The 27,559-nt window shown below is 40.2% G+C and overlaps 1 protein-coding gene across 1 annotated transcript in view; it reads left to right on the forward strand.

Annotated features, from left to right (window-relative positions):
* The window catches only part of LOC114508712 (zinc finger protein 474-like), a 59,216-nt gene that overhangs the window by 11,994 nt on the left and 19,663 nt on the right, over nt 1-27,559 (forward strand). The window contains exon 2 of the mRNA XM_036020691.1: nt 20,189-21,420. Within this exon, the coding sequence (XP_035876584.1) occupies nt 20,398-21,420 (1,023 nt within the window). The 5' untranslated portion in view covers nt 20,189-20,397. The remainder of the gene's footprint in view (nt 1-20,188; nt 21,421-27,559) is intronic.

Here is a 27,559-nt window from a genome sequence, read left to right on the forward strand (position 1 = left end):
TAATATAATTATGATGTGCGTTGGTATGTGCTTCCTTGGGTCCAACTTCTTTGAGACTCTCTGAGCTTCCTGAACTTCCTGGAAGTCTATTTCCTTTGCCAAAATGGGGAAGTTCTCCTTCATTACGTTTTCAAATAAGTTTTCAATTTCTTGGTCTTCCTTTTCTCCTTCTGGCACCCCTATGATTCGGATGTTAGAACATTTAAAGATGTCCTAGAGTTTCCTCAGCCTCTCCTCATTTTTTTGAATTCTTGTTTCTTCATTATGTTCCAGTTGAATGTTTATTTCTTCCTTCTGGTCCAAACTGTTGATGTGAGTTCCAGTTTCCTTTCTGTCACTCTTGGTTCCCTGTATATTTTCCTTTATTTCACTTTTCATAGCTTTCACTTTTTCCTCTATTTGGCAACCATACTCAACCATTTCTGTGAGCATCCTGATTACCAGTGTTTTGAAATGTGCATCTGATAGGTTGGCTGTCTTTTCATCACTTAGTTGTATTTTTTCTGGAGCTTTGATCTGTTCTTTCATTTGGGCAATTTTTTATCTCTGTACAGCTGTTACATAGTAAGAGGTAGAGTGCTAGGTATTTTCCAGGGTAGGGCAACCCACTTTGCTACATTGTGGCACTGTATGTGGTGGAGAGTCGTGAGAGGGGACAATGCCACTTGCTTGGCACTCTGTCAGCTTTCAGTCACTTCTCCTACTACCCACAAGAAAATTGGGTCCTTCTGGTGCTGATTTCCAGGGTGGGTGGGTTTGTATATGTTCTAGGACCCTGTGGGGCTCTCCAATGAACTCTCCTGTGAGACTGGGAGTTTCTCCTGCCACCTCAACCCTCACAGGTTTTTTTCAACCAAAGGTTTTGAGGCTTTATTTCCCTACACCGGAACCCTGGATTGCATGGTCTGTCTCATTCCTAGTTGTTCCTCCTGGTTTATCTGCATGTAAAGGTGGGACCACCTGCTCCACCAGCCACCACCTTGCTGTGAGTCCTCTCCCCATGGCTGCGCATCTATGCCTCTTCTACTAGTCTGGAAGAATGTTTCTCCTTTAACTTCTTGGTTGTCGGACTTCCATACAGTTCCATTTTCTGTCAGTTCTGGTTGCTTTTTGTTTCTAAATTTGTTTGTGTCCTTCTTTTGGTTGTGCTTGGAGGCATAGTGTGTCTACCTACAACTCCATCTTGGCTGGAAGTCCACATATTTTCATTGTGTAAATGTCCCATAGTTGTTTTATCCTTTCATCTTGTCCTGATGGACACTTGGGCTGTTTCCATATCTTGGTGATTACAAATAATGATGCAGTGAACATAGGGGTGCTTATGTTCTTTTTTAATTAGTATTTTCAGTTTCTTTGGATATATTCCCATATGTGGCAATGTTGGGTCAAAGGACAGATCCATTTTTAATTTTTTGAGGTATCTCCATACTGTTTTCCACAGTAGCTTCACCAATCTGCATTCCCACCAACAGTGCAAAAGGGTATCCCTTTCCATGTCCTCGTCAGTACTTGTTGTTTGTTGATTTATTGACATAGCCATTCTGACAGGTATGAGGTGATATCTCATTGTGGTTTTAATTTACATTTCTCTGCCAATTAGTGATGTTGAGCCTTTTTTCATATGTCTATTGGCCATCCGTATATATGTCCTCTTTGTAGTAGTGTCTAATTAGTTTCTTTGCCCATATTTTAATTGGATTCTGTTTGTCTGGTGTTCACTTTTGTAATCTTTGTAACTTATGGTTATTAACCTCTTATCAGATGGTCTACCATTCCATGGGTTGCCTTTTTATTTTGTTGATGGTCTCCTTTGCTGTGCAAAGGCTTTTTATTTGATGTAGTCCCATTTGTTTATTTTTTTCTTATGTTTTCCTTGCCTATAAAGTATATTCTATAAGATATTGCTATGAGCAATGTCCAAGATTTTGCTGCCTGTGTTTTCTTCTATAATTTTTATGGCTTGGGGTCTAATATTTAAGTCTTTGATCCACTTTGAATTATTCTTGTGTGTAGTGTAAGAAGGTGGTCTAGTTTCATTTTTCTGGACATATTTGTTGAATTTTCTCAACACCATTTGTTGAATAAACTATCTTTACTCCATTGTATGTGCTTGCTTCCTCTGTCAAGTATTAATTGACTATAAAGGGGTGGGTTGATTTTTGAGCTCTCTGTTCTGTTCCATTGATCTGTGCATCTGTTTTAATGCAATTACCATACTGTTTTGATTACTTGGGCCTTGTAGTATAGTTTGGTATTTAGGTAGCATGATTCCTCCAATTTTGTTCTCTTTTCTCAGGATTGCTATTGCTATATGGGACCTTTGGTGGTTCCATCTAAATTTTTGAAATATTTGTTCTAGTTCTGTGAAATACATTAGTGGAATCTTGGTAGGAATTGTGTTGAATGAGGACAGAACGATCCAAGGTTTGTGGAACACTGAGAAAGCAATCCTAAAAGGAAAATTCATAGCATTACAGGTCTATCTCAAAAAAAACAAAAAACAAAAAACAAGAAAAAGCTCAAATAAACAATCTAACTTCGCACTTAAAGGAACTTGAAAAAGAACAACAAACAAAGCCCAAAGTGAGCAGAAGAAAGGAAATAATGAAGGTCAGAGCAGAAATAAACAAAACAGAGTCTAAAAATGATACAAAAGATCAATGTGTCCAAGAGCTGGTTCTTTGAAAAGATAAACAAGATTGACAAACCTTTAACCAGACTCCTCAAGAAAAAAAAGAGAAATGACCCAAATAAATAAAATCAGAAATGAAAGAGGAGAAATAACAACTGACACCAAAGAAATACAAAGGATTGTAAGAAAATATTATGAACAACCATATGCCAAAAAACTGGACAACCTGGACAAAATGGATACATTCCTTGAAACATACAACCTTCCAAAACTAAATCAGAAAGAATCAGAGAATCTGAATAGACAGATTATGCCTAGTGAAATTGAAGTGGTAATCAAAAGACTCCCAACAAACAAAAGCCCTGGACCAGATGGTGTCACAGATGAATTTTACCACACATTCCAAGAACTAACACCTTTCCTTCTCAAACTACTTCTTGAAATTTTTCAAAAATCTGAGCGGAACTAGAGACCCCACCCTGCTTTTCTACTTAGAAGAAGGGGAGAAAGAGTCCTGTCCACAGCCAAGCTCTGCAAACCCAGCCTGGTCACTGTTTTTCTACCTGTTAGGTGACCTGCTTCCTCTTTTATACCTGACATGATTGACAGTAATGGCACCTGAAAGAATTTTTCATTTCTTATTTGGGACATAATGACAAAGGCTTCTGATTTCTAACAGGAATATCAGAATGGACCAGGAGCACAGATATTCTATAGACACAGAGAAAGATATGAAGACTCTAGAACATCATGTGTCTTTTGTACTCAAGTAGCAGTGGCAGCCTCATGAACTTCCACTCCAGTGTCCCAACAGGAGCCTGTTTCCAGGCTCTACTCTCTTTCACCGAGTCACTTTCTCTCCCTCTAGTCTGTCTTCCTATGGGTAATTTATCTGCTGTGCTATTTCATGCTTCTGTTTAACTTCACAACTCTTTCTCTGTGTCCTTTCTGCTTTAGCAACCACTGCTAACAATTATCCTTCCCAGGAGAGAAATGTGATTGGTCCAGTTCATCTTTTAACATCAGGTCATGTCACAGATGGCTGGTGGCCTATGGGTTGGCATCCTTTTGTCCAGTGCCCAGCTGTGTTCCAATGAGTTCAGATTGGGGAATGAGGAATTAAGTAACATGTTTCATACTGATTAGACTTGATAATTTTAGAAAATATTTTTTCTCGTATTTCTCATAACTTCTTAGTATTTCCTTTTCAGGACCTCAGGTTAGAATGTTTTTAATAAAATGTGACTTAAGATAGTTGGAGAATAAAAACTTTGGGATTCCTCAGAATATTTTAGAAAATGAAAGAATTATTTCAAAATTCTATAGTCTCCTAACTACATTTCCAGCCCGCTGGGTTATTTATGAAAATATGGGGATGAAGACAGATATTAAAACCATATGATAACAATTATGACATCATACTTATTACCTATGACAGAATGTGCTAAGCATGTTACCTTACTTTTAATCCTTAAAATAACCCTGCAAGATAAGTATTATCATCCCATAAACTTAAAATGAAACTGAGGCATGAGATAGTTACATGTCACAAGATTTTAAAACTGATAGGCACTTTTGAGTTAACATTTGAATTTGGTCTGAGATGACAGGAGGGATATGCTTGATTCTTCCTTATAAGCTACTTTTTCTACTTTTCTTAGCAAATAAAAGTTCATCAGTGTATTTCATAGTTCGGTTGAACTTGGACTTTTTTTCCCCAATGTGATAGTATCTGAGTTAATATCTGAATGATCTGATCCATGCCACACAGAAAGAGGAACAGGCATTGGTTTAGCATCCAAAGAGAAGATGCTGTTAGAAATAAATTCTTTCATTCTTTAAGCTTTGTCTAAATGCAGCAAAATTCTACAGCAGAAGTTTGCTTCCTGGTCCAGAAGTATTTGTCAAGATTTTTAATCACAATATTTAGACATATGTCAGCTACTAGGAACTTAAGATGGGCCATGGAGGCAACTGTTCGAACCAATATTAAATGCAATGTCAGAACTGGAAGAAACATGCCATGCAAGTCTGCCTTTGTATAGTATACCTAGTCTCATGAAGTTAGGCACAAATTTTGTTTTGTAAATCAGAGTGATCTATTTTCCTACTAAAATAGCATTTAGAGGAAACTCTACAATGTATCCTTTTAGGAAACCAGAGAACTTCCTTTGTGTAGTCCTTAAATGTGAAATGTTGATGTTCTCCAGATTTTGTTACTCAAGATCTTTTTTTCAGTTGTACGTGTATTATAAGAAAATCCATAAGGATTCCTCATCTACTGTAGGGGTAATCAAAATTCCTGAGATTAACTTTATAGTTAATATAAAGTTATATTTGTGCTTTTTATAATTCATTTCCAATTTACCTTTCCAGTTGCTTATATCAGTCATTCACCATTCTTTTCTCTCTCTCATTCAGCCACATCTTACTAGCCATCCATTTACACACATGCACACACGTATGTGCGCAACCACTCACACCTATCTACAAACTCATATACACATTCATTTACACAGTCACACCTGCTCAGTCACATCCTTATGTAGTCATCTACTCACACCTATACACACACACCCCAATCACTCATACCCATCCACACACACACATTCATACACACGGTACATTTAACAATGCATACCTATCCACACACTTGCATCCACTCACATAATACTATCTACTCTCAGTTACCCACACATACACATCCATCCACTCATATGCATGGAGGTACCCACACCCATACATTCATCCATTTACACACTCACATATACATATACTCACACTCAGCTACCCAAACTCATACACATACCCATAATCCCACCCATATACTTACACCCATCCTCACACACCCCCCAACTAATATCCATTTATATTAGTCATCATTCACAAACTCGTCTACTCACGTGCATACTCATCTGTTTATAGGCATACTCACACTCAAACCCCTACCACACACATTGCCATGCCATGCATCCACCTGTTCTTCCTGCCACAAACCAAGTCCCACAATTTTTTCAACACATTATGGTCTTTTAGGTTTCCACATCTTTGTATATGCTGCTCTGTCAGCTGGAAACATTTTGCCCTCTTCTCTTTCTTCCTAACTTCTATTCATCTTTCAAGAACTAGCTGAAATGACACTGTTATTTTGCACACACATCTTCCTAGTAACTTTATTTTTAATAGGCAAACTATAATTAGCCCAAATACCTTTAAACAGATAAAATAAATTATGGTATATGCCACAGAATACTACTCAGCAATGAAAAGCAGCCAATTAACTTTTTTCTGAATGGCTAGCCAGGACTTCCCTGATGTTTTTCTTTTAATTTTTAAATTCTCATTTCCCCACTATCAGCTTTTTCTCAATACCTGTGAATCTATTTCTGTTTTACTTTGTTTATTTATTCATTGATTTAGCCTTTTAAAATTCCACATATAAGTGAGATCATACACTATTTGTATTTCCTTTTTTTAAAGATTTTATTTATTTATTTTTTAGAGAGGTAAGAAAGGGAGAAAGAGAGAGAGAAACATCAATGTGCGGTTGCTGGGGGTCATGGCCTGCAACCCAGGCATGTGCCCTGACTAGGAATTGAACCTACGACACTTTGGTTCTCAGCCTGTGCTCAATCCACTGAGCTACGCCAGCCAGGGCCCCACTATTTGTATTTCTGTCTGACATATTTCACTTAGCATAATACTCTCTAGGTGCATCCATGTTGTTACAAATGATAAGATTTTTATTTTTTTGTTGTTGAATAATATTTCATTGTATATAAGGTCTGTCCAGAAAGTGTCCATTCATGTTCTATGAAAAATAAAAACATTTATTGAAGAAAATACAAAATAAAAGATATACTGTACATAGGACGATGATACCTCAGTCCCCTTCAAAGAAGGCACAGTGGGACCTCACACAGTTCTCCCAGCATCTCTTCCACTGTTCAAAACCCTCTGCAAAATCCTTTGTTAGAATCTCCATTAGCTCCCCTGTTGTATTTTTCTGAACCTCATCAACAGTCTGGAATCTCTTCCCTTTCAAAGGCGATTTTAGTTTTGGAAAAAGAAGTCACAGGGCACCAAATATGGGCTGAAGGTGGGCTCAATGTCCTGGGCAATTTGATATTTCACCAAAACTCTGTACCAGACGTGATGCATGAGTAGGTGTGTTGTTGTGATAAGGCTGCCAATCACCAGTTGTCCATAGCTGTGACCATTTTTGTTGTATTGCATCTCTCAACTGACAAAGAACATGGAGGTAGTACTCCTCATTAATTGTCTGGCCTGGAGGGGCGCACTTGAGATAGACAGCATCTTTTCAATAAAAAAACACAGTTAACATGGTCTTGAGATTGCTGCAACTTTGCCATGCCTTCTTCAGGCATGGAGAACCAGGCAACTTCCATTGGGATGACCAGGCCTTTGTTTCTGGGTTGTAGAGGTAGACCCATGACTCATCTCCAGAGAAATCTGGTTCACTGGTAGTGGTCTGAATCAAGTCATTAGCAACTGCAACACGACGTGCCTTCTTTCTGGTAACAGAAGCTGTGGGATGAATTTTGCTACAACATTTTCATGCCAAGATCCTGTATCAAAATCTCAGACACAGTACTTTTTGAAATCTCCAGGCATGCTTCTGGTTCTCAACTGTCAGTCACTGATCTTTGTTGATTGCAGGCCACACATGTTCAACATTCTCAGATGTCCTGCTTGTTGCTGACCTTCCAGAACGTGGATCATTTTCAACAGATTCTCAACCATCTTTGAAGCATTTGTGCTACACTTTTATTTGCGCTGCACTCATTGCATTGTCCCTGAAAGCCTTCTAAATCCTCCAAATAGTTTCCAGAGAGACTGATTTGTTGTTCCACTTATTTATGCATTCATTGGTTGATTCTTGTATGTATTGCATGTGCCCTGACTGGAGGAATATTCTGCTTAATGCAAAGTTTGATGCAAATTCATTGCTCTACTCAGCCATTTTGAATGCCATGAACACACAGTACACATACCCACTCAACAGTGTCTACCACCCCCACTGACTAGTACAGTGAAGTCATCATTTTTCACACATGCACCTGCCAGTCCACTCTCCTTGGCTGCCACATTACACATATGTTACCCAAACTGTTCTCCTTATATTAACAATGGCTGGGCTTGTTCTGGACAGACCTCCTATATGTACACTGCTTTGTCCATTTGTCTTTTAAGGGGCATCTAGGTTACTTCCATATCTTAGCTATTACAGGTAATGCTACAGTTAACATAGGAGTACTATATCTTTTTGAATTAGTATTTTTGTTTTCTTCAGATAAATAGAAGTGGAATTGCTGGATCATATATCATGTCTATTTTTGAAGTTTTGAGGAATTTCCATACTGTTTTCAATAGCAAATGTACTAAATTACAATCTCACCAACAGCATACAAGGGTTCTCTTTTTGCTACATCCTTGCCAACACTTGTTGTTTGTTGTTATTGATGATAGCCATCCTGACAGGTGTGAGATGATATCTCATTGTGCTTTTAATTTGCAATTTCCTGATGATTAGTGATGCTGAGCATCTTTTCATATATCTGGTGGCCATCTGTATGTCCTCTTGGGAGAAATGTCTATTCAGGTCTACTGCCTATGTTTTCACTGGATCTTTAATTGTATGCGTTCTTTATACATTTTGGATTTTAACCATCAGATGTATCATTGGCATATATGTCCTCCAATTCAGTAGGCTGTATATTAGTTTTGTTGATGGTTTCCTTGGCTGTGCAAAATATTTTAATTTGACGTAGTCCCATTTGTTTATTCTTTCTTTGACTTCCCCTGCTCAAGGAGATATATGAAAAAAGAGATTGTTAAGAGTGATGTCAGAAACTTTACTCTAAATGCAACTAATTATTAAAACATGAAACAACTTGGATGACCTTCCAAGAAATTGTGCTTAGAGAAAAAAGCCAATCCCAAAAGGTTATGTACTGTATAATTTCATTTATATAACATTCTGAAATGAAAATTTTAGAAATGGAAGACAGATTAATGTTTTCTGAGAATAAGAGATGGGGGTGTGGAGGGTGCAGTGGAGAAGGAGGTGGGTATGAAGTAGCAAATGAGAGATCCTGGTGGTATTGGAAGTGTTCATTATCTTGACTAGAGTGGTGGGTATGTGCAGGTGGCAAAATTGTATAGAGCTTAATATACATGCACTCCTGAGTGAAGGTAAGAGTGGATTGTATCAACATCAATATTCTGGTTGCAATACTACACTATAATGTTTAAAATGTTGCCATTGAGAGAAACTTGACAAGTGTACAAGGGATCTCTATTATTTCTTTGAACTGCATGCAAATCTATAATTATCTCAATAAAAATGGCAATTAAAATCCAATTATAATATCAGGCCTAAAAAATGATCATTAATTGTTAATATCTGGGTATCAAGGTCCATATTAAAGGATCATGATGTGATAAAACCAAATGGAAGGAAATGCACCTAGGAATATGTTAACTTCTACAATTAGATCCAAATAGACAACCACATCAGGGTAGACGGAGGGAGGCCTGCCTCAGCAACAGATCATGTGACCACAGCTGAGGTCTGGGGACACAATGATAAGCAGACCAACTATTCACTAAGGCTTCAAACAACACACTCTGAAGCTGAATTACTGTGTTGGCTTTGTCAAGGAGCACACAGGCAGGAAAGTAGCGAGAGATGTCTCGTATTTTGGGTGACTACATAGTGTTAATGCAATAATTTTCCCTGTGTGACTCTCCTACCTATGGAGAAGTTCCAAATATGACTCAGTTATAGACAAAATACTCAGTTTCACAGCTGTATTAAAATGAAATATATCTTTTAATTGATTTGAGAGAGAGAGAGAGAGGGAGGGAGAGACTGATTTGTTGTTCCACTTATTTATGCATTCATTGGTTGATTCTTGTATGTGCCCTGACTGGGGATCAAACCTGCAACCTTGGCACATGGGGACAGTGCTGTAAATCAGCTGAGCACCTGGCCTGGGCTGAAGCCTACCTCTTCTTTCTGAGCACTACAGGCAGCATCTCTAACATTATGCTATTTACATAATAAATTCCCAATTTTATGTTTGCTTTGCATTTGTTTATGTAGTACATATGAGATGACTAAACAGTAATGACCATAAACTGTTGATGCCATTTAATGGGATTATACAGAAAGTGACATGGTGTGGCATGTTGGGTGATTTGTTTTTTATTCTAAAACCCTGTGGGAGAGGAAAAACTTCTCTACCCTATTTGGTTCAGTGGCTGGGCCTGTGAAATTAATGGAAAAGTGACAGATTAACAAGAGAGAAACAATTTATTAACATGTGCATTGTGCAAATGCACAGGAGGACTCAGTGATGAGTAATTTAAAGGGTGGTAAGAACTTGAGGTTTATATAGCATCTGAACAAAAAGCAATGCATTTGTGGAGAAGCGGCCAGACAAAGGGAAAAGGACATAGGCTTTTAGAGGCAGCAGACTGTGGGAAGGTACTTACCCATAGGGGAAACTAGTAGAAGATGGTCTGTTTAATAATGTGTTACATAGGTTCCTCTTGCTGCCTGTCCCTGGACTGATGAGTCTAGAGCTGTCTCCTGGTGAGCTGTGCCCTTCCTGTTATAGGGAAAGGATACACCTTTACAAATGCATGTTCTGCTTTTAGGCAAATAGAGGGAAGGTGAGAGTTTTTCTTGTGTCTGTTTTTTTCTCAGTTGCCTTCAATTCAAAATAATCCAAGTGGCGTATTCTGATACCCTATGGTTCCAAATAGGAAATGACTCTACAAAATGGAAATAACCTCTTAGCTCAGAATCCAAACTGGAAGTGACCCTCTCCACTTAGGAAGGGTTTAAATGTCCACCTCCAATTAGAGAAGATTGATCATGGTCCCGAGGAAACTGTGGAAAGTAGAGAAGGAAAACATTGTTATGCACACAGCACTCTCATTAATGAGAAATTTTGTCCGTTAACCAGGAACAGAGTGTATTTAAGTCAAATTTCTGAAGAAAATATTCAATAAAGACTCCACGTGATATAAATATGCAAATGCCAAAACAAAGAATATAGTCAGAGAGGAAAGGGGAGAACAAACTTGAAGAGAGGACAGCAAAGATGTAGGGACGACAATGAGGAGAACGTGGAACCTGGGAGGATTGTTTTCTTAGTCACACTGGTTGAGGCTTCTCCCCAGAGCTGGAGAGAGATTCTGGACCCTGCTGTACAATGTTATGTGAACATTTATGCTTTTCTTAATATAGAGTGAATTGTAAACTCATTCTACAGGGCTGCCTGGGGCCTCTGCGGGAGGTCCCTGGGATGGACTGCCCCAACCCATGGTGCTTCCAGTGGCACCTAGAGCTGGTGACTGTGAGCTGGCTATTAAGATTCCTGCACAGTGTGGGCAAAGTAACTGAGCAACAGTTTTGCAGAAGGCTGCATTCACAGTGCTGCTGTCTTTCCATTGGTGTTTTAGCCTTCTGGTACTGCTGTAGCAAGATGCCACACTTGGCTGTACCTTGATTTTAGCCTCAGAGGATCCATGGTGGACCTCTGACTTACAGAACTACGAGATAGTGATTGATTGGGCCCATCACTTCTTGTCCTGCTTTCTCCAGAACTTAATGGAGTTCAAATACAAGCCACGCATTTCTAGAACTGAGCAGCCTGGCATTGCCTTATCCCTCCAGAGCAGAGTAGCAGCGGAGGCAACCAGAGGGCACCACGTTCTCTATTCCCTTCCTAGTGGTGTCTTGTCCTTAGTGTGCTGGAACTCTCTGGACTTAAAGTGGAGGCGCCAGACAATGGAAACAATGAAAGAAATTGAAAGAGAACACAGAAGGTGAGGGGAAAAGCCAGCTGAAAACAAAAGGAAGAGGGAAAGAAACTGGCATCCAAAGTGTTGGTTTTGAATTGAAATCTTCTAATCAAATATCCCTACCTTTCTGTTCCTAGGTATAACTTAAAACACACAGGGATCTTCCTGTTGTGTACTAAAGGAAAACAACAAAACAACTGATACTCTCACTGACTTCCTTGCTATTTGATAGTTATTGGGCATGGGGTGGGAGGAGGCTTTTGGTAAATTTTCAACCACAAAAAATAAAAACCTATAAGCTCAGGATGTTTGCAAATAAAGAGCTTCATGTTTGGCTTGGGCTGTGGGGACATGGAGAATTAATGAGTTCCTCCTGGAGTCTCCTTTTAATGGTTTTCTCTAACATGTAAGCCTTCTCCCATGTAAAATTCCTGAGCAATAAAAGGTTGTAGTGTGGACAATTCCGAACCATCAGCAAGCTTAAACCATCCGGCCTGTGGAAGAGTGCCTTGTTCATGAGATTCAGGAATGTCAAATGGAATGACAATAGATTTTTGAAGACTTATTTACCTAGGAGGATGAGAAATGTGGGGAGAACAGCAATGAAAAACCCACGTTCAGAAATAGCCTCAAGCTTGTACGTAAGCCTCCCAGTCTCCAGAGTCAGGAGGGGGAAGTCATGTCGTGCATGTCAGAACACAGGGGCACATTCATCACACATGCAGCAGAAACCCAGCCTGCCTCATGGGCTTGGCCCTGGTTTTGACTCTCTTCCCAGGGACTTTCCTCAGAAACAGCTTTGGGTGGAGAGAGCATTATTAACAAAAGGTGTTGATGACTGTAATGAACCGTAATGACGATCCATTTAAGTGTTAGCCAGGCTCTGGGAGACATTGACCTCCTGGAGATGGAGAGGGCTCAGGTACAATTTTGAGGCTGTCGTGGGGTGAGTGGGTGATGTGGTTAATAAAAGGTTCCTCCAGGATACAGCAAAGCCCAGCTCTCTTAAGCCAAGTATCCCAGCCAAGCCGCTTCCTTCAAGGGCAGCTGTATTCTTCACTGTTTCCACCTGAGTGCATTAGTCCAGTGATCACACTTCTGATACCATCACTCTGTGGCTTAGAAGTCCATGCCAAAGGCACTGCACTGAGTTAGCATTCTGAGATAATAAATCATGAGCGTGAAGACAGCGGGGACTCTGAGCATTATCACATGACAGGCGCTAGTAAACATGCAACTACTTGCATTTTTTAAAAAAATTTAATACTGAAACAAGGGCATCTGTAGTTTTCCTACATTATTTTTTCTCATAACTTCAATTTTAGACAGCTGGTGGATATCAGATACTTCATTCTAGGTTGAGAAGGAACTGTTGTGATGTTCCTACACATTTTCAGTTTGAACTAATTTATCGGTGGTAGTTGACAAAATGGTCAGCTTGGCAGAAAGAAAATATACACCAAATTCTGTAATTCCTACAAGGAAGCATAATTCCCTTATGAAGTATTTGCAGCCCAAATCTTGGAAAATCAATAATATATTATTGTTAATAGCTTGGTTATGATTCTTTTTATTGACGGATCCTTTCTTTAGACAAATAACAAGAAAATCGACATTCTTCATCTGGGGAATTATTTAATGATAAATCAAAGACTGTTGGCTTAAGCAGAAGAGTAGTTCTTAATATATTAATAGATAGCTATAATTTGGGGAATGCCTTCAATAAGATCAGATAGTCTCCAAAACACATTTTTTTGCCTGTTGGTTTTTCTTTTTCTTTTTCTTCCATTATCTCTCCTGTAGCTGATCTAAATACTGACTGCTTAATTTTTTTCACTCTGAAATTAGATGCATCATTTCCTATGACCCTCCAGTAATGTATGAAAATTGCTTTCAGGTCACTGCTTCCTTCTTTTGCCCTTTGATGGTTCTCTCCCTCTGAGAATCAAGTGTTTAAACTTCAGTCTACTTTATTAGGAAGTTTCCGTTCCAACTTTTTACCAATACATATTTCATGCTTTTAGTAACTATCTCCCATGGGAAAGACTTCAACTAGCTTCTCAGTTTGGGGGGGACAAGTGCTCCTTGAACTGCTTTTCAAATATTCAGTTGAGAAGACAAAATGCAGAGGGGGGAGGGACATTTTAAAGAAGGACCATAAATGGTCAGAAACTCAAATATTTTAAGAATCGAGCATGAGTATACATTAATGGATCAAGGGGCTGATGGGAAACTTTGGAAGAGTGAAGACTGGCCGTCTGACCTGTATGCGCAGTCCTTACTCAGCATCAGCTTATGTTGGATGTGGCCACATTGTCCATTTTTCCCCAAGAAACCAAAAATCTAGATTTGATGCAACATCTCCCAATTCTAAAATAATGGAGGTTAATTCAGACATTTTTAACTCTAGGTAGGCCAGAAAGAACACATCTGTGGGCCAGATAGGGCCTATGAACCACTGCTTTAAAGTCTTGAGAAAGAGGTATTTGGAGTAAAGCTATGTTATTGGAATAGAACTACCCAAAATGTCAGAAAATATGGTATGTAGAATTATGTATTGTTCAATGGCCTGACTGCCCCACTTTTTTGGTCTATTCTCTGAATTTCTATATACCATAGGCCTTCTGTAGCCAGTTCTCTACCATGCCAAATGCCAATGCTACAATTACATGGTCACACCTGTGTGGCACGTAGGACTCTTGAGTATTCTGTAATTTGGACACTCGATATAGAGTGAAAATTGCAGGCTCGATCTAACAATAGCTGCCATAGGGAGATATTTTGAGCCTCGACATCTTAAAATGTCCTTGCAGAAGAAGGCTCTACTTAGAAGCATAAAGAGTGCATTTCTCCCATTTTGTTTCAATAGCTTTCCTAACACTATAGACCATTATGTCTATACCTGATAGATTGAATGAAAGTGAAGAAACTTATTCATTTGTTTAGAATTCTTTACAATGAAAGAGAAACAAGAAAGGGGAAAATCAGCATTGTCTGTTTAAAATCAGCATGGAAACACCACTGTGGACAGCCATGTTCCCTGGCAACCATATGCCTCAGGTTATAGTATTTCCACTTTTACCTTTCAGATGCTGTGCCTGTCTTTCCAAAACCATATCATTTCCAATTCCCAGATACTCTCACCTGGTCTTTGTCCATTCACAGCAGAATTGCTGAGGACTGCCAATGCCATTGGCCCATGGGGTACCCAGGAGGTGCTGCAGAGAACCACCTGGAGTGAGCTGAACCAGCTCCCCTCAGCACTTCCTGGTCACTTGATCTGTGAATGTGGTCGCTTTATTTTGATTCCCTCCGTGGCAGTGTTGGCCTTCCAGCCGGGCAGCAGCAGAAGAGTGTCACATAAAACTAAGGAAAATGTGACTATGCCTAAAATGTCAGGTTCTTCCTTAACATTTAGTTCAGTCACAAATAGAAATGTGGAGTATAAGGGGACTAAATGGTAATGGGGAAAATACAACAAATATGAAATAAAAAAAGAAAATATTGAATAAATAGAAGAGCAACACTTTCTAGCTCTGGAGACATGGAGGTGGCATAAAAATTACAAAATATGTTTTTATTGTTCTGAATGAGCTGAGGGTTGAATGTTAAGATGAGCATCATATTAATTTCTAAGATGCTATGAAATGATTTATTTGAGTGTATATTTATTGCAACAGTGAAGTAATGCACAGCTATAATATCATAGATTTTTATTACATATATTCTGAGGATGGTTATATTAGTCAGCAGACAGAATTCATACCAAGTATTAAACAAAGAGAATTTACTATAAAATTTTGTTAACCAGGAATGAAGTCGTTACCTAGTAACTAGCAGAGTAAAGAGAGAACACAACCATGGAAAGGAGGTGACAACCACCAGTCCGAAGGTGAAGTATCAAGGGGAAGAGGTTTGAATTATTAAAACTTAGAAACTTAGAGGACATGTTTAATGGAGCTGAAAATCGAGTCCCCAAGGAGAAGGCACAGACTGACTGATGATATTGTCTGGTTGGGGAGGGGAAGAGAGTCCGGTTTGCCAGTATTAGAAAACTGTAAACCAGTTTCGGCTGCTGCTGCAAGAAAGAACTGCTTCTGCTGGGGCAAAGCAGTGTTGGTGGGGTGAAGTTCACAGGAACCACAAGCAGACAGGAAGCCTTTAAAAAGAAGCAAGTCCTCTCTTCCTCCTCCAACCTTGCATTCTCACTCCATTACCGCTATTGGCAGAGCATAACTCAGAGCCAGCTGGCAACTCAGAAGCGGGGTGTGCGGAGCCCCAGTGCCTGCATCACCAAGCTGAGCATACAAAAGAGCATTCTGAGTATAGAGACAACGAGTTAATAGCTGGTACCACAATGATGCCTCTTAGCTCTTTCTAAGGCTCATCATGGACAAAACTTTTTATTTTCCAGAAGTAAAATATGTCATTCAGATTTGCTCAAAAAAAAATTCTAGGAAAGAATGGTTTGTGAATCACTTTTTAAAAAAACGTTGGTTCAATATTTATAGTTTCAAATTTCTTATTTCTGATTTTCAGGAAAAAGTGTATATTTCATAAGTTAAATTTGCCCCCAAACATACACTTTCTTAAAAAATTTTTCTCTCATCAAAAAGAGAAGATCCTAAAATTTGAAATATTACTACTAAATTTCACTTTATGCTAAACCAATGGCATCTATTAAAATACAACTATATCTCAATTAGTATTAGGTTTTCATGTCAGTGAAAGTCTGAAAAGTGGCTAAAATACAAGAGACATTTATTTCTTTTATGCACGTAAAGCCCAAGGTGGGTACTTACATGGTGGCACCAACATTATCAGAGACCCAAGTTCATCCAAGTCTCTACTCTGTCATGCCAAGATTGCATGAATATAATTGAGTCCAATATGGCAGCTAGAGTTCCAGCCATCACATCTATAGTCTAAGCATCCATGAAAGTAAGGAAGAGGAGCAAGCTGTACCCTTACATTTCAAGAAGAGTTCTTACAAGTTGCACACAGTGCTTCACTAGCTACAAAGGAACCTGTAGGCTTAGTTGGAAAATCATGTACCTAACTAAAAATTGGTGCTCTCTTAATTTGAGTGAGTTGGGCAGAATAACTATTGGTAAGAAACTAGCTGTCTCTGCCAGACTCTGAGAGGGATATTATCTCATCAATCATAAGCTTTGATGTGAATAAGTCTGTCAGCTCCTATTTGAAAGTGAGATTTCATGGGCAAGGAAGACTGAAGAGTATATGAGGGCACTAGGCAGGGGAGAGTAGAGGCTGCTGCACAGGGGGGATGGAGGATATTAAGGACAAACCTGCTCTATTTTATGATACTTTCTCAGAGCTAGCATTAGCCCCAACACCATCTTTCTTATTTATTCATTTGTCGATTTAAAGAATTTGGATTCTATGGTAATAGGGAAGGGCTCATGAATCACATATCTATTTTTTTCCAAATCATTTTTTTAAAGATTTAATCACTTTGTTTGTGTTCTTTCCCTTCTTTTGTAGAGAAACACCTTCTACTGCTAATATGGGTTTTATATTTCCAATATTTATATTGTTTATTACATTCATCTTTGTGAATTTGTCTCTCCCTTCCCATTAGCCCCAAAAGGCATGGAAATGTGGCATCATATTGATAAAATGTGATGCCTTCCAAGACGCTCTTTAAATTTCCTATGACAAAATATGGTCAAAATGAATAATTCAGTTCAATTGGAAGGAACTTTTCTCCATGGATGCTTGGGCTGAAACTAGCTGGCTTTGCAAAGTGGTTCTCTTCAGAAACTAGCAACATTTATTTACAGTGTGTCTGGGTGACAGGCCAATTTCTTAAGTAATTTAAGTACATGTATTTAGTGCTTTCCAGCATTTTTGCTTTTAAAACTAACTTACGGATAGAGCAGTTGACCATGCTGTGCCTTGTCGGAATCCCTGGCAGAACATTTTTCAATCTCCAAAAATTTCACTTGCTTCCAGCTACCTCACCTTTCATATTTTGATGCCTTTAATCACAATGAGACAAAAATTTCAGGAGGACATTGGAGGAGGAAAGAGAGGGTAGAAAAAGAAAAGAAGATTCCATTGGGACTTTTATGATGCTTATGTTGGCTTCAGAGAAAATATGTGTCGTGCACACACACCTGCAAGCATAAAGAGCAATCCCTCATCGAGATGGTGAAGTGGCTGCAAACCGAACACCATCTGGTCTCTTTGGGCAGCCTTTCCTGCCACCCTGCACCCATTACACCATCCCAGTTCCTGCTCACTCATCCTCACCCCTGGGTAGTAATGTGGAATTTTTCTTAAGGATGTTGGCGAGATCAGGGAAAGGGTCTGCACTGCACACTGTGCAGGGGAAAACTTCATCTAGAAAACTACTCGGAGCAAAATAAATGATCTCTGTCACTTAAGGAAAAGCGCTGTCTTTGGTAGCTCCCATCTGTCTCTCCTGCCTTTTCCATTGCAGAAGTTTCTCTCCTTCTGTGCCATACTCCCCTCCTTTCTTTTGCCTCTTCCTTCTCCTAAAGGCTGGTGGGGGCTTAGTGACCTTCCCATGGGACATATGAACTGTCGATTAAAACGGATAAAAACGAAAGAGAAGAAGCTCTGCTGGTGGAATTTCAGGCAGGATGAATAATGGAAACTGCTGAGTACTGGAGCCAAAGGGAACTGGAACTGATTCCCAGTTCTGTCATTTAGAAACTGACTGTCTTGGGCAAGTTATTTGTCTTTTCTGAGTCATAATTTCTACATTTATAAAACTGAAATAATAATACCTGCCTCAGAACCATTTGAGAATTACATTATGTTTATAAAAAATTAGCACCATATCTGATGCATATTTGGCATTCAATTAGTATTAGTTCTCTTATCACAAGAGGAATGGAGGAGTTGTTGGGGCAAGTCATGGGGCTTTCTCAGGATTCTGATCTGCCTGGAACAGTGTGTGTGTGTGTGAGAGAGAGAGAAAGACTGAGAAAGGGAGGGAGAAGTAAGTTCATTTGATTGCATTGGTCTTTCCAATCTGCCTTCTTAACTGCTTTTCGTGCCTGAAACTTCCTGGTACCAAGGAAAATGGGAAACAGGAGATCCTTGGTGAACAAGAAATCAAAACCAACAGAGTGGTGTGAGGGGTTATTTCACCCATTTGCTGATAAAACCTATGAAATAATTTTGCCAGAATCCTGTGTTTTCTAGGTCCATTTTCTCCTTTGGATGGTGCTGATCAAGTGATAAATTTTGTTTCTCTAAGCTTCATTTTCTGTGCTGGCCACTATGAGGCCAACACATTCTTTTGTCACATGTGTTAATATCACTGTCTTAGGATCTGTCAAAATGACGAATAACTTCCTTCTCTGTGCCAGACCTCATTTGATAGTCATAACTACAAAGATTCAGACCTTTCTTGGCACCAAAATACAGGAACCGGGCACAGACCTCACGGCTCTTTTGGTCCTTTATCAAGCGCAATGCCCTGACAGGGTTTGGATATTACTAGCACTGCCGTTCTTGCTCTGACTGAACTCAAGTGTCTGCCATGGTCAAGCGTCTGTGATTGGGACCGGATGCTTCAAAACCTCTAACGCAGATCCAGGTCACCCTTTGGGAAGTGAAGATAGTCCTAAAACTTCCGAACAATAATCTTTCCTGGGGCTAGATTGTAGGCCTGGGGTAAAATTGTCCCATGACTTTCTGCATGGTAAACACTCCATAGGCTTCAGCCCTTTGTCTTTGGTTTGTTTTGGAAAACCATTGGCCATGTTTTTATAAAAAACATTTGGAAGATGATAGATAGGTAGGTAGAGATACAGATATATAAAATAGGATAGTGAGCACAAGAGTTACAAGAAGAGCATGAAGCCAAGTCTGAGCTTCTTCATCCCAGGGAAGATCGATCTGCATGTATCCCACCAGGGAGAGTCTAGGACCGAGACACAGTCTTGGTTTGTTTGACAGGTATGGCCCCAGTTTATTGATGCTCCATTCCCATAGTAAAGAAAAGTGGACACCTGGTAGGTTACAAGACACATATGCTCCCTGTGAGAGTTTTTATAATTCAATAATTTTTCATAATATTCACTGTTGAATTATTTCTTCTGTAAGAGTTCTTAACCTTAGACCCTCAGACACTCAAAAAGTCTGGCACATTACTATACCACAAATAAAATACATGCAACAAGTAAAAATATTTGCTAAATTATTTCAATAAAATCAGTTTCACTTGTAATGGTAAAAATTTTAATTTTTTGCTTTTAAAATCATTATTCTGAAAAGAGTTTTCATAGGCTTCAAAGAGCTATCAAAGGGATCCACAGCCCTCAAATGTGAAGAGTCCCTAAGGCGGTCAGAGGAGGTCTGTTCACACAATTTGTGGTTCCATTAATCCAGAATTTCCACACTTCTCGGTTCTCTCTCCTGTGATCTCAGCACCCTGCCTTGGCTGGTTTGTGTCATATGTGTCTGTAATGTGCTGTAAATGTCCATTTTTCTTTGGGCAGAATATTCATTTCAATACAGTAGGTGCAATTCATAATGGAAATTGTCTTCAAGTTTATTTCAACAGTCCCAGAAAAAAATCCTATGTACTTGTTGCCAAGCTAGCCAAAGAAGACACTGGGTCAAAAAAAAAATAATAAGATACTGCTCTTTATCAACTTTTGATCCAGCAGGGGCATGTGTGGGTGGGCACAATAACTTCTTGACTTGTTTCCCCCACAGATCTTGCAGGCACCTGAGGCTTAATGGGGACTTCCCAGTGTCCCAGGATGCTGCCTGGCACTGAAGCTCTGAGTCATGGTCTTGAGGCCTAAGGTGCTGCAACAATGTGGAACCCCAGGACAGCCGCCTTTACCAACCTCAGCCCTAAGAAGCCCCAAATGAATCTGGGCTGAGATCAGAGCAAGGACTAGAGAAAGACTTCTTTGTTAATGGAAAAAGGAAAGGAAAAGAGGGTTTCCCAAAAATCACAACAGACTTTCCACCATTCTAAAGAAACTACCTTCCTTATCAATCAAGCTGTTCTACCTTGTGACTCCTATTCTAGCCTTTTGCCAGAAACAAAGCATGTCAATCCTGGTGAAAAAATAAGGAAAAACCCTCAGAAAAACAGACCTGGAACTGTAATACTCTCAAAACGATCCAGTAAGAAAATCATGTCGGAAAGCCAGCCAGGCCGACCTGTGATCCTATCCCGCCGGCCTGGGCTCCCCATATGCTATATCTGTGGCCGAGAATTTGGGTCCCAGTCACTTGCCATCCATGAGCCGCAGTGCTTGGAGAAGTGGCGTATTGAAAACAGCAAGTTGCCCAAGCACCTGAGGAGGCCAGAACCCTCCAAACCACAGCCTCTCGGCGGCACTGGGTCCTACAATCTTCAGGCAGTGAATGAGGCAGCGTTCCAGAGTTCTCAGGCTCAGCTGCTGCCCTGTGAATCCTGTGGCCGCACATTCTTGCCAGATCGTCTTCTCGTTCACCAGAGAAGTTGCAAGCCAAAGGGAGAGGGGCCCAGAGCACCAAACCCCAACAGTTCTGCTGATCTTACTGGTCTTAAGAAAGCTTCTGGTGGCATCCCAGCTCGACCAAAGACTGTCATCTGCTACATTTGTGGCAGGGAATTTGGCACCCTCTCCCTCCCTATCCATGAGCCCAAATGCCTGGAAAAGTGGAAAATAGAAAATGACCGTCTCCCCAGGGAGCTCCGGCAGCCACTCCCACAGAAGCCTCAGCCCCTTGTTACTGGAGGGGGGCCAAGTCAACCTCAGCTTGTGCCCTGCCCAAATTGTAGTCGGACCTTTGCCCCCGACCGCCTACTGGTACACCAGAGAAGTTGTAAAGCTCAACCGAGTGGGCCACATGTTCAGAACTTGACCTTAGGGAGTAAAGGTGGCTTAAAAGAGTCCACTAATGTCAAGCAGCAAAGGAATACAGCAGCACCCACTGTGACTGATAAGGTAATTCATGCCACATGAGAGGCACCGGGTGGACCTGGGAGCAGTACATCCTGCCTCCAGGGGCATGAGAGACAACTGACCCAGAATCAACTGCCTCAACCCCTAGTATGGTTTCTTTCAAAGCCTATTTCTGCCCCAATGCAGCCTGTCCAAGTTGATCCCTGTTGAACTCCAGGGGTTGTATCTCTGTTGGCAAAGTAGACATAAGAACATCTTTGCCTGGTGGGTTCATAGTCCTCTTCCATTCTGCTGCCTAAAACAGAGAGAGAGAGAGAAAGAGAGAGAGAGAGATGGACCTCTTGCTTCCCTGATCCTTCAGACCAATAATCCTTGGGAGAGACTGTTATTTGAAAATGAGTCATTAATGCTATGTCTACATTACAGAGCTATAATTCCCGTTCCAAAAGCCAATATTTATTACCAGTTTATTTTAGTCATCTACCTTAGGAATTCATTTTTGGCAATCTGGGTTATGCTGAGTTTATCTTACTAAAATAGAATCTGTGTCAAAAACCCCAAATGACTTTAGCAATAATTAAACACTGGAACACTTGCAGAAATAGACATGCTCTGTGAATATAGCATGTTTTCTTTTAACACTTACATGATTGTAATATGTGGGGAATTAACCCCAGTTTAGACATCCAAGCAACTAGGTGTATGTTCATGGTTCCGGGAAATGCTGAATTCCCACTGCTGCTCTGTACCTTGTGTTTGGGTTAGACGCCACGTCCTGACTTACCACCTGGGCAATTGTAAATAAGCATGACCCTGTGACCCCAGGGACTGGACCTTCACCTAACATTACATCATCAACCAGGATCTGGGAAGGATACTTATGAGGCTGACTACCAGCAAAACAGCATGGTCCATGGGCTTTGTCTTACCATTAAGCCAGGGGAATGGATGTGCACTTCCGTATCACACCTTACAGAATGTCAGCTCATGAGAAATAGGAAGTGGTCAAAGTCTTTTTTTTTTTCTATGACTTGCTACTTGAAACACCCACCTGTGGGGCTCTTTAAATGGACTGTTTTGGGGAAATTAAAGGTACTCAAGCTATGGCAAAGGATTAAACCAGAGGGAGGTGGGGGTCAGGGAGAGCTTTTGTTTTTAATCCCAGTTTTCTCCCTTACTTTTTCATTGCATTATTTTGGAAAATATCTAGTACTTTTCTCTTATTTCCATGATTAAAATGAAGTTATTATGGACTTGTTGTTTTACAAGATTTTAAAACAATGATCCTAAAACTGAAGAGTCAGACTCACAGAAGCTGGGTGAGTTTTCTGATGAACCTTGAAGAAAGAATGGATGGTTTCTTTGCTGAATGAAAACCCAAACTCTTAAATGTGGCATGAACTGCAGGCTGGTCTCATAAACACGATCTGTTTTTCTCATCTTCTGGTTGTTGCTTTTTTTCCAAAACATGTGAGGTCTGGATTCAAAGAGCAAAAGGATCGTGTCTCAGGGTCAGGATCAGAAACTCTGTTAGTGCATGACTTTCAGCCCTGTTTCCTGATTGTATGCATTTACTTCAAATGTTCTCATTACAGATCTTGAGATAGGGAAGAGTGTGGTCAGGATTCTTGGGCTTGTTGTTATAACACATACTTTGTGCTCCCAAGAGTGGAGCCAACAGGCTGAGCACAGCATGTTCTCACTCAGTCACGACTGCTAAAAGAGGCTGGCCTGGGCCCATGGCTTCACAAGAAGACACCTTCTGACTCACGCAGTCAGCTGGAGTGGAGCATGTCAGGCAGGGAGGCCAGCAATGGCCCTTGATGCCTCGTGCATTTCGAATAGTGTAGGGGGAGTTCGTCAGGACAGGGGCGTCTGAAGGACATGGCCTGCTCCCAGACCTGAAAAGGCACGTGTAAGGGAGAAGGTGGTGCCCACGGCTTTCAGATGTGTGCTAGCCTGTTTGGGGACCATGTGGGCTTTAGAGGAGGTCATAGAAAGGCCATGTAAATTAGGGTCCCTTTAGTCACCAGATTTAAAGCAAGCTTGGTTTAATTATAATGGAGAAATCTCCTAGGCTTCAAAGAGGCATGTGATTCTTGAAACTATGGACTTTATTCCTTCACTAAAAAAGAGGTTTGCCATGCAAATCATAAAAAAAAATTTTGTTTATGATTTGATCCTGTCTGTTACTGATTTTTCTTTATATCATTGAAAATTTAGACAGTGCCATGAATCATACATTTTCCATAAAGAACCCTATGCATTATTAGATTTCAGAATTTCATCTGCCTGTGACGGTCAACTTTCGGCTGACTATGATGCACACGCATTCTTTTTACAGTTCAAATGTTTAGTCTGTTTCTTCTCTTGTCAACTATAACAATTTCTCTCTAGAATCCTTGATTTGACTTCTGATTAGAACCAATGGTCTTGCCTGATGTTCCCAGGGAACTCCATCTTGTAGTGAACTCAGGTAAGAAGAAAACTTTCAGAACCATAATCACAGTCCTTGGAAAACAATTCCCTCCAGTTGGGCAACAACGACTGTTTCGCTGGCAGAGTGAATTACCTTCTGCTCAGAATGTTCTTCCAACATAGATTGGCTCATCCTCTTATGACACAGATGCTTCTGTCACCTTTCAATCATTTCTAAACCTAAACAAATGCCACTAAGGCAAATTCTCTCCCAAGACCTCGGTTGACACTGTGCATTAGCCCGGCGCTGTGACCACTGTGCGGGCTTGAATTGTCCTATTGCTTCCCATTCAAAATATAGGGCTGCATTCACTCCTCCTGATCTCACAGCAAAGTTTTGCAGGACACTAAGCAGTATGGAGGAGGAATAAAGCCCTCACTGTGGGTTTGCATTTAGAAGGAGTGCCTACCCCAGACTTGGGGCTCTCCCACTGCATGGTGTTACCAGCAGCACTACACTGCTTTTCTGCCCCTAAGAGAAGGAAAGCTGGAATAAGCAATATCCAATTTAGCAAGATTTTAATAGTGGTATTAATTCCAGGTGAGATTTTGATGCATACTTTGGAGAATCATAGATTATAACTTTGAATTTTAATATTGCATTTATTTGGTGAGGTTTATTGATGTCTGTTTTACTAAGTAGTTTGCTAAGTGATGCTGAGGAGTACACTAACAGAGGTCATTTCTGCTTCTTTTTAACATGAGTAGATAAATTTTGATATTTACATTAAATATTTGGAAAAATACTTGCCTTTCTAGAAGCCAACAGTATTTCGTTTTTTTGGCTTTAGGTTATTTCTAGCTAATTGGAATACAGATTGATAGAATTAATCAAATATAACTATAAACCAAAGCCAACCCTTTGTCTAATCTTTTATTGGTTAGATAATTCTTGAGGTTATTTTTTTTTTAAGATTATGCTTATCACATGTGGAACACCTTTCCAAAAATCCTTCACTATATTACAAAGTAGGCCTCATTTTTTCTTTAGGGAAACTATCTTTTCTAGAAATGATTGTATCTCTCAATGTAGTTTTAAGCCACCATTCCAGATGCTCAGGCTTGAGCTTGAAAGCCCTTCAGATAGTTCTTTAGCATCTTTGCTGCCATCTGGTGTTTTCTTTTAAAGTAATATCTTCCACACTATCAAAAATATCTTTTCCTTTCTCTTTGTGTTACCTCCAAATATATTGGAGAAGGTACACTTATAGTATAAACTCCAGTTATTTAGGACTTCAGTTATATATTTGGTTTAATGTTATAAATTCTGTTTCATTGTTAAGTGTCTCATCCCCTAAAGGCAAAACTCACCTTAAAAAAGTCACAATAAGAAAGATTCAGAAGGGCGAGATGGATGGTCTCAAACCATCGAAAGCTGTGTGTATGCACGTGTACCTACTGGGTGAAAAGTATTTGGAGTTGATTGGGAGGTATGGAAAAAAGGGGAGGGAGCTTTTTTGAGTACTTTTATGATCAGTACTTTATGTACATGATCTAATTTTAATCTTTATAATATTACTAAAAGACAGATATTATTTCCCCCACTGGCTTCCCCCACTTTCTGGTGGAGCAAGTGAGGGTAGGCAGCTTGCCCAGATCACAGTGGGTTTGGTGATGGGTGTCTGAGCCAGATCTGTGTAGTTGCAAAGACTCCTATCTTTTTGTGTCACTGAGAGAAGCTTACGTGTGATACAAAATGGTATGGCTGTGCTGCCAGACTATGAGTGCTAAGTAGGACAAAGAAGACAGAAGTTTGTTCATTCAACAAATATTTATTGGTAGACATTGGCTAAGTATTAAAGATAGTCATAAAAAAAGACAGACACAGTTCTTGATCCCATGGAGACTTGTGAAAGAAATGTGAAATAAATACAAAACTTCAAATTGTGATAGGACAGTGTCTCTTGGTGGGAGTGGACATTCAAGATCTTGGGTTAAGAAAACATCTCGGAGGAAGTGACATTCCACCTGAGACACAAATGGTGTGAACTCATTAGCTAAGAGTAAAAATGGGGGGAAGGGTGGCGGGAGGAGGAGACATTCTGGCCAAAGGGAGCCTGTGGGAAGGCATGGAGGTAAGAAAGATCTTAAAATGGAACTAAGAAGTCCCTAGGTGGCCAGAGCCTAATGGAGCAGGGGGCAGGCATACACGATAAAGCTGTAGAAACAGCATAGTCTGTCCAGCTGCTCTGTGGACATAGCGAGAGCTGATGATGATTTGGTGGAGAGCATTGGTAGCAGAGATGCAGCTAAGGCATAGTGAGCAGAACCTGGTGCTAGTAAGGGTGTGAGGAGGTGAGGAAGGGGGTCATGGACAACTCCCGGATTTCTAATTTGAGCAACTGTGCTATTTTCTAAGGAGAAGACTTGAGAAAGTATAGCTCTTTGTGGTTAAGATAAATAGTTCCTTCTGGGCCTATCAAATTCAAAATGCTTGTGAGTAATCTAAGTGGGTAAGTCAAACTGAATATATAAGTCTGGATCTTGAAAAAGAAGACTGGGCTGGCATATACATTTCTGCAGTATTAACATGTATTTAAAGTCATCGGAATGAGTATAGGGTTATAAAAATAGACGCAGGGCTGAGCTAAGAGGCATTCCCACACTTAGGGATTAGAGGGGAAGGAGCTGGCGAACGAGTGCCTGGAGACACTGGAGAAGAGACTGAACTATGGTGCCACAGAAACTGAGATCAGAGAAAACGTCCAGAAGAAGGGTGTGGAAAACTGCAGAGAGGCTGAATAGGATAAGGGCCAAAAACATATCTATTTGACTTGGCAATGTGGATTTAGTTTGATAACCTTGGAAAGAACACATTCAGTGTAGTGGTGTGGGTTGCAGAGTGTATGGATGATAAAGACAGGATGTGGTTTTAGAAGTTTGGCTTTGAAGACGAGGAGAGAAATAATGGGTAGGCTGGAAATAGATAATGGGGTAAGAGAAATTTCTTTAAAAGATGTAAAAGATGGGAGCTTCTAAAGTTCCAGGGGTGTCCAACCTGCAGCCCAAGGCTACATGCAGCCCAGGATGTCTGTGAATGCAGCCCAACACAAAATCGTAAATTTACTTAAAACATTATGAGGTTTTTTTGTGTGTGATTACGTGTCACAATGTATTTAATGTGTGGCCCAAGACAAATCTTCTTCTTCCAATGTGGTCCAGAGATGCCAAAAGGGTGGACACCCCTGTATCTAACCATATTTGATGTTTAGGACTGTGATCCAGTGAAGAGAGTTGAAGAAGCAGAAGTGATAAGGGCAAGTGTAAAATCTAAGGGAGAAATGCTCCCTGGGGGGTGGGGATCTCCATTCAAAGGGCAGAGGGTTTGATAAGAGGGGGCATTTTTTCATTTCAGGAGGAAGTGGAATACAGATGAAGGCAATTTGTAGATGTTAATGGGAAGATGAAGGAGCTACAGTCTGTTAGCTTTTCTCTTCTCAGTGAAATACCAGGCCATCTTATCAAGTGTCTCACAAGGGAAAGAGAGAGGTATAATGAGAGAGAAAGGTTCACTTTAAGAGACTGCTCAGTCCTTTGTCTCTTCATGCCTTCAGTTAATCAAGGCTGAGGCTCATAGAACCCTTTGCCTCTATGATTCCCAAACACAGGAATGGCCTGGAACTCTTTGGAGGTGGTAGATAGAACATTCAACGGGATTCTTCTGGGGGTTTCCACCCTTATAGTTCACCTCCTCAGCTCTGCT

Source organism: Phyllostomus discolor, chromosome 3, assembly GCF_004126475.2.
Source record: "Phyllostomus discolor isolate MPI-MPIP mPhyDis1 chromosome 3, mPhyDis1.pri.v3, whole genome shotgun sequence".
NCBI classification, from domain to species: Eukaryota; Metazoa; Chordata; class Mammalia; order Chiroptera; family Phyllostomidae; genus Phyllostomus; species Phyllostomus discolor.